Genomic DNA, 12,751 nt, shown 5'->3' with positions numbered 1-12,751 from the left:
TTTACTCACGTACTACGGTTCATGTTCTTCAATAGGATGAGAAACAAACCTGTTATTAACTCAAATATTCTTGAATGAACTGAAAATTGGGACAGTAGCATCACTGATGCCACGTTCGAGTTCTGTACTCGGGCATGGTTAACGATCATACTAGATGCGTACCGTACCCAAGTCCAATGGAACTGTGGCAAAGCCCATGTCTTCAAGCAGGTCCGGGAACAGTTCAGTGATCACAAAAGCCAAACAAACTGGACTTTGGGGGTCAAACATGCTTGGGCACGGTACAGACCTCCTACTCTCTTTAAAGCTGGTGGCATTTTCTGCTGCTCACAATCCAACCAATCCTAAACACACTGAATGATGTTGAGCTCTGGTGGTTCTTTGGTTCTCTTGGTTTTGTCTATTTTTTACCATTTATTTTTTCTTTTCTCACTAATGGCTTCTTCACAGCTACACATCCTTTCAGACTGAGTGTTGAGCTGTCTTTCCAAGGTGAGAGGAGGGATAGAAACACCTGTAGATCGTATCAGATCTTTTTCAGATCACTTCATGTGGAGATACCATATCTTTGTATGAAATGTACTACTTTCATTAATAAGTGCACTAGTTCTAGTCTACGCTGTACGACTATGAAAAAAGCATTCAAAGCTTTCATTGTGACCTTTTGTAAAAGGTTCCTATGTTTCACTGATATTATATATTAAGGCTCTGAAGCTACACTCACAAATTCATTAGCATTCTTCACACAGTCTAGATCATTTCAATAAAATATGGCCTGCAAACAGATCTGGCCTAAAAGCTTATAAAACGCATGCTTTGGATGGACAGCATAAAACGGATCAATTGGAACTAATGTGATAGTATTTACTGGAACGGCCCCTGAAAAGCATTTCTGAATAACAACCCATCAATATAACTCATTCACTTGAACATTACATTCTGATTTGATAGAAACAGTGACACTGCGAGAAACTAGAGAAGCTGACTGAGTAAGCAGATACAGACAGGCACACGAAAAGCGCACCATCAATACTCATTTGTGGTGAGGTTTTCGGAGACGTACGTCAATACGATGTGGATCAAACAGGGGAGCTCTGACATAGCAAAGAATCTGAGTAATTAATATCATAAAAGCTATGAAAGTGATTACCTGACAACATGTTTGGCAAAATGTGGAGTCTTTGACCAATAAATCTGAACTTTAACCCTTAAGCTGGGCGTATAATACAAGACTTTTAAAGTCCTGACAGATTTACTAACAGAAAACAGAGAGCCTCACACACTTAATGCCATCAGGCAAAAAGAGGGTGCGACACATAACGAGTTTCGGCCTGCAAAAAGTTCTCAAAATCCCAGATCTCTGTTACCACATGATGCAAACAAAGCTAAACTGGACCGAACCTGTCCTCAGGGAAAACACAAAGTGGGGAAGAATATGTGGGGAAGAGTTAAAATGCAGGTATCACAGCCAGAGCTGGAGAAATGTTTGACTATGAACTGACTGCTTACTTATCTGCCTTAACTCAACAAGCAGCTCCTCTGTCTCTGCGTCTGCTGCTCACATGGCGCATGTTTCTACACTGTTTTCTCTCTCCCTCCATTATTGACTGTTGCCTGAGCCACCCATTCAATTACATTAGTGACCATCTCACACAAAAATCAAACATGTTCGAAAATACTGTTTTAGCTCAGAGAGCTAAAGATTGACTCATTTCTTTTCTTACAGTACCCGGTCATCTGTCCCGTCAAACGCTTTCGATCGAGCATTGAGCTCCCGACCTGGAAAATCACTTCAGACGAGGCAAATCAGGGTTGAAATCGGGCGGAGCGCAGGCCCAGCTTTAGAGGTCACAGTTATTGCAGACCATAACGAAAGAGGATACTGTTTCTAACCTGAAGTTCACTGAAACAAGCAGAGAAGTTCTGTGGGAAGTGTGAATGACACCACTTTTGAGTTCATAAGTCAAAGGCTTTGTTCACACAACAGGTAAAAGTGGCCCAAATACGATCTTTTTTTTCTTTATATGTGACACAGATGTGTGTCTGTGTGTCAGTGTGAGCAGCAAAAACACACCGAATCTGACATTTTCAATCCTGATTTGAGACGCTTTCATATGTGGTACTGAAATCCGTACCCGATCTGCGGCAATGGGACTCAGCCACGTCGGAATTCACACGACTTTTACGTCAATCCAACTCAACATTTGTCACAATTTTGTGCTGCTGAGACCTCATAAACATCTGGGGTGATATTTTTGTACAAAAATTAGAAGAGACTCATCCAAAACCCTCCGTGTTCAAAGAGATTTCTAAAGAAATGGCCGAACGTGGCTTAAGAGAACGAGGCTGCAGCGGCAAAAAACAGTTAAAAGTCTGAAAGCAAAGTTTAAAGAATCCAAGGAAACCAAAGAAGGGACCGCGCCCTTTTTCTGGGTGATGAGCCCAGCTGTCAGTCAGTGAAGCTTCATGATGGCTCCCGTGATGCTGGCGAAGATGAAACTGAAGCTACAGGAGCGACTGGCGTTCGTTCACAGTCACGATTGTTTACCTCTGGATGAGCCACGCGAAGCAACATGAAGCTCTGTTCTTTCGTGCATGCGGGTCAGTTTAGGAGCTGATCTGTTCAGGCTAATGTGGCATACAAATCACATTTAAAAGATACTGTGAACAGCCAAACTGGTGAGAAAATCAGATTTGGGCCACTTTTACCTGCTGTGTGAACGTAGCCAGTGTTTCTGTCGAGTCTGTAGTCATATTTGGCAAAAAGAAAAAAAAATATCATTGTAACTGCTTACAAGCATAAAAAAAATATTTGATAAATGCAAATGGAAGGCAAACATAATAATTATGCAAATGTAACTACCTGTAATTATGTTATGCAACTAGCTATGTAATTAATTCTGTAAGTAAATAATTCCATTTAAATCATGTACCAAAACAAAAATAAGAACTCAAACTACATTTGTAAAGGTTAATTACTATCTCCAGCACACGCAGCAGCCTTTACAAAAAACCCACATTACCTTGCACCGTGAGTTCAGCCCGGACTTCGATGGAGTCGTTCGCGTTCTCCGCCAGACACTGGTAGATCCCAGCATCCTCCTCGGTCAGGTTAAATATCTGCAAGCTGCCCCCGCCGAGCACCTGAAAGCGGCCGTCACTGCAGAGAGGAGAGGGAGAGAGAGCGAGAGACGGCGGTCAATATTCCCGCTGCACAGGGTCAAACAGGCTCTTACCCACAACAAACGTCAGCAGTGGGCACTTTGTGGATTCAATAACTGAAGTATCCCTCCATTTTCCTAATGCCATTACGTGCAGCAGGCCTTCTGAGCATCTGTCCCCAGCCTGGCTGTGAATAAAGCACAGGCTGCACCGCACTGAACTTTATCAAATTCCCCACAGCTGCATACAAGCCTAGTGCAGATGTAACATAACGTTAAAATGGGCACAGAGAGAGAGAGAGAGAGGGGTGTGTTAGAGAAGCCTGTGGTCATTCAAACACCACACGGTGGTTTGGAATAAAGAAATAAAATACTTTTGTTACCATGACATTTGGCATTTTCACAATCTCTGCAAATGTAAAGGGTTAAGATGCACACAAACTCATTGAGAGTTGTTTGATGTGAAACGCTCCATTCTGGAAGTCAGAATTCTTCACACTGATAGTGATAGGAACCAGACGTCTGAAGAGGGCAATGCCTCTTAAAGGTACCTCAAAGAAAAGTATTATATGAAATACCCAAGACACAGTTTTATGAAGCCTGAGACACTGTTTCATGATAGTTTTCATATAAGATTTGGCATAAAATGTACATTTTTCATGTTGGAGACATGAAGGCATGCAGGGCATCTCTTATTTCAGATTTACCACTACTTTACCAAACTAAAGGCTACATCTGAGATCATGTAGGTTCACTGGTCATTCTGGATAGTAAATAAAATGGCTATATTTGTGTTGTAAACATTGCAACCCCTGTTTGCACACCAGTGTAAAGAAATCTGACTGCAAGTGTCTCTACAATGAACCATTTCACATCAAACCACCCTGAATGATCTCAGCAATTGAATTATGTAGAAATCTTCAAAAATAGGTGGAATCTGTACTATTGTAACAGCACAATAGTGATAAATAATAATAATAATAATAATAATAATAATAATAATAATAATAATAAACACATTTTCTTTGGTTACCATTCTGCCTAACTTGCATGAACCTCTCCACTACGAATGAATTTTAGGAAATATATTTAGGATATTTTTTTAGCATTTAGCATATTTTTAACCATTTCATGTAATAACTTTCTTTGTGTAGCTTTGAACTCTTTAGACATCTAGTTCCAATCACAACCACTGAACTGGACATTCTCCAGTAAATTTCTCCAGAATGGGGCATGTTTATCAAACCACTGTGAATGACCATTTAAATACCCAGAACTGTAGAAAAAAATGATGCTGATTCCCTTTTAAACATTACATTTGTTTACTTTGTTATCCATAATCCGGTGGAAAATCCAATGTAGGACTGTGACGGCAAGACAAATTAGCTCTAAAGTGCTGGATGATGTGATAACACAGATGCCCAGAACAGCTCCCTGCAAATAACATCAACAACCTCTTCTTCCAGCTCTGTCCTTTGAACTCCTCTGCATACAAGGGGAGAGTGGTGGGGGGTGGGGATGGGTTTTTGCCTGCATTGAGTGCAGAGCGCACTGGGACGGAGGGAGAAATCGATAGGTTGAAGGAGGACACTGAGGAGGGTAAAGGGAGAGAGAGAGAGACGGAGGGTGATGGGAGAAAGACAGACTTCGACTGAGAGGCAGGGAGGAGGGCGAAAACAGAAAGAAAGAAAACGAGAGTGTCAGTGAGAAAGACAGACAGAGAGAGAGAGGAGAGAGAGGAGAGGGAGGAAAGGGAGAGAGAGAGAGGAGAGAGAGAGGAGAGTGAGAGGAGAGAGAGGAGAGAGAGGAGAGGAGAGAGAGGAGAGAGAGAGAGGAGAGAGAGAGAGGAGAGAGAGAGAGGAGAGAGAGGAGAGACAGAGGAGAGAGAGAGAGGAGAGAGAGGAGAGAGAGAGAGAGGAGAGAGAGAGGAGAGAGAGAGAGGAGAGAGAAGGCTGTGAGAACAGAGGGATGTAGAGATAGCAGAGCCGCCGCTCAACTTGATCCACCAGCTATCGATCGCCTCTAAACATGCGGCCATTAATACCACCTTTCTGCCAGTACAGACACACACACACACACACACACACACACACACACACACACACTACATATTTGCTAAACACACTTCTTTCTCCCTCAACTCAATCTTATTTATATTATTTCTAGGTCATCTTTCACACTTTAAAATGTATCACAATGTAATAAGAAACGCACAAAAACCAAAAACCAGAGCTGCACTATGTAAGTTTTGAGGATTTGGAGACCCCTCTGGTGGAAATGTGTAATTGCAGTTTCAGCATCCAAAAGACGCTAAGACTGGCATGAAGCAAGAACAGGAATGGCTCCATCAATAAGGAAGGGGTGCTCTGCAAATCCTAATTTGCTTGGTTAAAATTGTGGACCAGATCTTCTGCAAAATGAAGACTGTAGATTTAAGTTAAGAGCTTAATGAGCTCTGATCCACCATGTTGCGCTGAACATCATGCCCAGATTTTTCTTTTCTAACAATAATAATGTAAAAAAAAATCTAATCTATCTGTAGATAACGTGCATCCAAAGACACAACAATCTAAAATCGGCATTACATGCAAAAGCAAATGAAGTTACAATCAATTAATAAATGATTTATGGAAAATATAAACAGATAATCTTATTAATTTAAAAATCTGTATCCAAAATGCTAGCTAGTTTCAATCACAGCCACAGCTGCAAAGAGGCTGAACATGTGGGAAATGTGAGTAGCTGACGTGCATATAGGTCACTCTGACTGGCAAATCTGATATGACCAACACCAAATTTAGTCCCGCCCAACTCAAATAGAACTGAAGAAAATAGCAGATTTGGCTAGAAGTAAGTTTAAAAATCTCAACATTATTCTTTCTTTGTCAATTCCTAGTCAAAACATCACAATAACTATGGATACATAAAAATGAGTATGACAGGGAATTAAGACTGATCTGTAAACTGAACGATAACAATAATAATAATAATAATAATAATAATAATAACAAAACCTCACAAAAATGTACAGTTTATGAAACGGTCCTAATTAAAAGATTAAACGATTAAGAGGATTTTTTAGTCTACATTTAAAAGCTTGTCACAGTATCTGAATTTCAATTAGTTCCATAGTGTCAGTGCTTTGCATGCAAATGTCTTTAGTCCTGCTGTAGATTTTTAACATGTGTATTTAATCTCTCTCTCCTTCTCTCTCTCTCCTTCTCTCTCTCTCTCTCTCTCTGCTAACCTGGACCATCTGTTCTGTGTGGGCTGCGTAAGGCTGAATGTGCGCTGTCATGGGGTTCTGATTACACAGAGAGAAGCCCACTCTGCTGCGTCAGGCACAATGCTACACCTCGACTATCACTCGCCTGTCACTAAAGATTATCACCATGTTCCTCCTCGTCACCTGCTCTGAAGCCATCAGCTCTCGGTTCCCCGAGGCTGAAAAAGGCCTCAATGATGAACCTGGAGCAGCGTGTGAGTCTCTGCCCTGAAGGCTAGTGGAGATTGAGAGTCTGGACCCTGCATGCTAGGTGTGGGTATGGTTATTAAAATACACACATATCTGAACTCATCTTAGCATTTATTTATACGTCACAGGATATTCAAATAAGGCGAGCGTAGTTTGCAACAAAAAATTAAAATTTTATCTTGTGAGTTTAATATCATTTCTGAACCAATGATGTGACACAGAACCACAAGGAACATCGGAGCACAAGCAGTAGGTACTGCATCTCACTTCAAGCATAATGGCAACATCTTCACTACCGTACAGTCTGGATTACTGTCATATAATAAGTGTTATTCAATAATAACTTATACAGCGTAGACTGAAACGTTATAATCCAGATATCAGAATGTATGTGTTTGTTCACAATTGAACTACACACATTTATCTCTGTTTGTTTGATTGATTTATTTATTTATTTATTCATTTGCTTTCCCTCAGCGTTTTAAAAAATGTTTGCCTGTTGGTCTCTCATAAATATTTACATGTACAGTCATGGAGTTGAATAGAATTGATTAATTTCAATTCAATTTGATTCAATTCAATTCAAATCAAATCAACATTTTCTGAGAATAGCAAACAGTAAATGTTATTATTGTTATTAAATAATAAACTGTACTGACCTAGTTATACTAATTTACTGACAACACAATGGAAAAACCATAGCAGTCCAGTTAATGGTGAAGTTATCAGAGTGGGAAGATCAGAATACAACAGAATTTCACAGCACCAGAGCTGCTTTAGTAACACACAGGATTGGCAATATAAAAAAAAAACATCATATAGTATAAAGTTTTCCAATCTTTAATAACTAATATGTACACGTACACACTAACTCAATATTCAGATGTTTCATCACAAGATCGCTGAAATAATGCTGTTTTCTTCAAAACCTTAAAACCTTCCATAACTTTCAAATAAGTATCAGGATTGGTACAAAACTCTGTTGTATCAGTGCAGAGCTACCAGTGTTATCCACCGGGAAGTAAGTTCTTTGCTGTTGTGACGTAACACTGATTTGTTCTATGGACACTAAGCTGCAAAAACAGCCTGTTTTGAATTTATTGTTTTTGTGACGTCATGAAAACCAACACATACGCATACAGTCATATGCAAAATCTTGAGCAACCCCAATTTAAATATGCCATTTTTTCTACAATTTTTAGTGTACAATTTCTATTTATTTGCTCAGTTTAACATACAGGAAAAAAATGATAAAATATAAAATTTGCACAGGCTAATTTTACGTACATTCCCCCCAATATGTTAAAGTCAGCAAATAAAGAGTAATTGTGCATTAAAATGTTCACTTATTTTCACTCAGAAAATCAACAAAACATGTAATATGCACCAAAGGCGCATAAACTTTTGCATACAATTGTATATCCGCCAGCTCAGTCTACAGCAGTTTAGCCCCGCCCACTCGCTCTGAAGTTATAAGGAGTGTTTCAGCCTGGACTGCTTTTTGAATGAGAAGCCAATCAGTGCAAGTCTGATTTACATACAGCAACCAAAACAGCCTGCTTAATTGTGAGGGATAAACCGATATTTGGAAAAGGTGATGTAAATATGATCACACCCACACATAAGCTGGGAAAAATAAAACACAGTAAAAAAAGGAATATGGGCCTTTAAAAAATGGACATTCGAATAGCTAAGCTGGCTTAAATGCCCATTCCTATGACACAGACACCCACCAAGAACAGGGAGAGGTCTCATAAAGAGGCCTTTGTCCTTCAGGCTTGGGCAAAGCCAAACACATGAGCCAAACTGCCAAACTACCAAACCACACAGACGATCGTTTATGGAAAGAATCACTTCAGACCCTCAATACCGGAGTCATCTTGTGGTCTCACCATGTGTTAAAGGGTTCAACACAGTGTTAATGAGGAGGAAGTTCTCCAGCACAGTCAGAGTGACATGCTTTGAGCTAATTAGTACTTATCAGTATATAAACTCAGACGTGTTCGTGTCAGACTAACACAAAAGATCTCTGAAGGCACAAGCAGTGAACGAGGCCACTGTATCCGCTGCACTGCCGCATTTATCAGACGCAGCCTTACTGTTGGAGGCAGGTGAGCATGAATCAATTAAAAATGCATTACACAAAGCTTGTCCCCCAACAAAGACCTTTTAATTAGTTGCGAATTTACACTGTCACTTATCTTCCACTCAGCCACATTAGCAGGCCCGGTGCCGAGCTCCGTGACTGTCTGGAAACTGGGAGGCGCGGGAGATAAGGCACCGCTGACGACGAATAAAAGCGATCCCCAGGCTAAGGAGCACTCACACTGCTGTGAAAAGTGGGGCCCAACTGATATGAAAATTGTGTCACTACTACTGATTTTTAAGGAGCTAAACCAGGGGTGTCCAACTCCACTACAAGGGCCACATTAAAAAAATCTCAACAAATCCGTGGGCCAGAAAACACCTGTGTTTTTACTGCTGTAACCTGAGCTGACCATTGTTACAGCCACCAAAAATACATAGCAAAATACAGGCACTTGTAGTAGACCTTCGATATTTAAGGAATACTTGGAATATTTAAAATTTAAATATGCCCAGTCTTGGGCTAAATTTCTGAGCTGCTAAAACATTAAGTGCATACTGTAAGCAATGTATGCATGTAATGTATATAATATATTGGTTGAACTGCAGCTGAAACACAGCTTTTGGTGATATGACTGATGTGGAATTATGTAGAATTGAGGTGTAACCAAGGTCCTGTTGTTGGGGAGTTGGAGCACACATTATGTTGCATTGCACGTTAGGAACTGTGGTGCAGCGCATTGTGAAACGGGCTAATATTAATCGCAAATTAAAATGCTTTCGCAGGCCGGACAGGATTGTGTCTGTGATTGTGGGTCTTGTGTTTGACACATGGGAGCTAAACGTTGCAATAAGCAATAATATCAGCCAATATCATTTTACACAATCAAATATTAAACAGATTACAAGAGTTTTGGTGAAACATCCTTGTACTGACTGATATGACAGCCAGCTGTGACTTGTCAAATTTGATTTGCAGTTCTTAATCCTTAAATCTCTTCAACACTAAAACTAAAAACAATGTTAAGTCTTAAATAATATACACGTGAAAACAAACCATTTATAAATAACTAAAGAACTGAAATCATAAAACTACTCATCGAAAGCACCATAAATTAATGTGGTTTTCCGAGAGAATATTTAAGGAGATGTTACCATCAGGAATCTACCAACGATAATAAATTCATGGAACGTTAATTATGTATTCCACTGATATTTCACAATTTCGGTGGTTCAAAAATTCAATGGTTCACTGAAGAGAAACTTGTTAGACTCTTTACAGTGGTGGTGATAGAAACCAGTTGTTTTGACATCACAACGCAAATATAGTAAGTATTTTATTTACTACCCGAAATAATCAGTGAACCCACAGGGGTCTTTTGAGTTTTTATATGTAATGTTGAAAGTGGTAAAATAGTTGAAAACATGATTTAATTATACAGAAATGTAAAAAAAAAACCTGTAGAATTCCTCTTTTATATATGCCAATTTAATCGGTCAACACTGGGCATTTACTGTTCACAATGTCGCGAAGTGGGTGAGACCAAGGCTGGTTCAGATGACCGGCAATGAAAAAAAATCATTCTGGGTGCAGTTAGCAAGCTAGTTAACTTACTAATGATGCAAAAGTGAACATAATTATATGAGGTAATTATTAACACGCTGCACACTAATCTGCAGCAAAAATATACAGAGAACTGGACATGGTTGGTGGCAGTGTGGTGGCTTGTATGAAGTTGTGGTTAGCCAGAGATGAAGCTAACACACCAGTCATTAAACCAACTAACTCTACCATCAGCAGCCAATGTTGAAGACGTGAACTCAAGTGTCAATGTTCACCCTGAAGTGATGAAAAACGCTCATTGCATATTCCGTTGAGATGTATACTAGTGCGATTAGGCCTTTTGTAAGAATGCTGTCCTTCTATCAGGACCCCTGGACCTGCTCTTGTGTTGAAGCAGCTGCCATCCAGTTGGTTCACATGGGGTAGGCTCAAATAATCTAGAAATAATGTGGGCCTGGCCTTGACCGCAGGCTGGGAGGGTTAGTAACTCCAGCCACATTGTCTGGGAGGTGCATCCAAAGATCAGCTCCACAAATCACCTTGTTCACATCCATTGACGGTTATTCAACACTGAATTATCGGTGGCACGGGCTCGGTGTGGGCACCAAGCGGCCAGGCCGTGATTGATGCAGCCATAGAACACAGGCTGGCCTGTCATCAGACCGGAAGAGTTCGGCATAGTCTTGGCTTTCAAGTGCTCAACTAGTTGCACAGCAGTAGAAGAAGAAGTGAGAAGACACAGCCCTAGAGCAGTGGTCGCCAAACCCAGTCTTGGAGAACCACTGACCTCACCACTGCCATTTTTGTGTTTTCTCTGCTCCAACACCCCCCACTTATTTGGAGTAATTAGATTCCCAGCTCTCAATTATGCAGGGAGGAGGTAGTTTAGGGCCAGGACTGGGAACCACCGCTCTACGACAACTTAGACATGTACCAGGTCCAAAAACAACAAGGTGAGGTACAGGGTTTGAAAGGCCCAGCGAAATAGTAGTGCCATCAACAAACTCAGGAAAAAGGAGAAAATGAATGTTCAGTGACGAAGCAGTGTTAAACATCCTATCATGCACAGTTTTAAACCCTGGATGCCATCCCGGGGGGGGACAAGATGGCAGCGAGTTGAGCAGACGTGTGAGTCTCGTGCTCCCAGCAAACGGAAAATCTTTCTGTGCACCTTGTAGGATATGTTTGTTAACTTCGCCATTACAGGATAAACCAACTAAAACGACAAAATGCAGAGAGCGACAAAAAAAGAGAACAGACGGCATTCCAAAATTTCTGCCACGTCAATGGCTTCCACCTCATTGCGGGATGGGCGCCTTTGAGAGGAAAGCGCTCGGTAGCACAACTGTCCAACCTCTCGCCACAAAATATCTCAGGGCAAAATATGTTGGAATCCAAGTATTTTCATACATTAATATTTCTTATGAAGTACTGTTTCTTAAAAACGGCTTTTTTTTATCAATCAAGCCTTTTGTACACAAAGAATAGGTTTGATTGGTTTAGATTGTCCTCGATGGAGGGATGATTGTTCAGGAGAGGTGCACTTCTGGTGACAAGTTTAAGCACTAGGCAACACTGTAACACAATAGCTGAGAAAATCAGGTCCACTGAAATGAGCCAAAAATCAAGCCAGATGTCTAGGAATTGTACAGAGCTGAGTTGGCAACACTTTCAATATCTACATCCATTTTCTGCTCTTATGTTATGCGCAACCCTCCCTCAGATGATACGCATGAGGACGCAGGTTGAATATGTCAGTTTGCTTAAGACATTAAGCCCTGAATGTCCACATTTCAAGTTATAAGTGGCTAAATAGACTGGTATGGCCAGACTGTAGTTGCACTGGCTTGCATATTCACATTGGTTGTCATGGAAATGATGCAGGCGTGCAACAAAAGTGAGGGTGGGGCACTCAAAACTGAGATTTCCTTGTCACATCAATAAAAAGCATGAAACCTCCATGGTATTTGATTCCGCTGGTCAAACCGAGTCACACGTCCAGAGATGTAATTTACATTATATTTAAAATGACATCCAAATGTGGCTTGAATACAATTGGAAAAAGCCTCATGTGGCTTTCTGCCTTTCAGTCTACCGAAAATCTTTCCTGCGAACCGGATATGCCAAAAAATCAGAATTGAGCTGCCTGTCTAGACAAAGCCAACGTGCCTTCAAAGCCCGCGTGGTGTTATTCCAGAAGCAGCGCTCACTTATGCAGAGCAGACGAGGATCTAAAGTAATCCTTCATTAATGTTTAGAACTTTTACTGCACTGCCAAATGAACGATTCTCTGGCTAGAATTCACTCGACTGAGCGGTACAACTGAAGATCAGCTTCCATCGAAGTCGAGAGTCCCTATCAGGTAATACTCAGTTATTTTTTGCCAGGAGGTTATAAATTTCCATCTCTGGGTGTCCGGTTCGATGTTTTATCCTGTAGGACATGTGGAAGTGTGCCTCAAATGAT

General features: G+C 40.6%; 1 protein-coding gene across 6 annotated transcripts in view; it reads right to left on the bottom strand.

Moving 5' to 3' along the window:
* neo1a (neogenin 1a) overlaps positions 1-12,751 on the bottom strand; it is a 234,938-nt gene that overhangs the window by 85,483 nt on the left and 136,704 nt on the right. For all 6 annotated transcript variants that reach the window (XM_036587065.1, XM_036587061.1, XM_036587062.1 and 3 more), the window contains exon 5: positions 3,024-3,160. In XM_036587065.1, the coding sequence (XP_036442958.1) occupies positions 3,024-3,160 (137 nt within the window). The remainder of the gene's footprint in view (positions 1-3,023; positions 3,161-12,751) is intronic.

The sequence above is a fragment of the Colossoma macropomum genome, unplaced genomic scaffold (genome assembly GCF_904425465.1).
Source record: "Colossoma macropomum unplaced genomic scaffold, Colossoma_macropomum, whole genome shotgun sequence".
Classification (NCBI taxonomy): Eukaryota; Metazoa; Chordata; class Actinopteri; order Characiformes; family Serrasalmidae; genus Colossoma; species Colossoma macropomum.
Note: the sequence above shows the minus strand (reverse complement) of the source record. Positions and strands in the feature narration are given on the sequence as shown.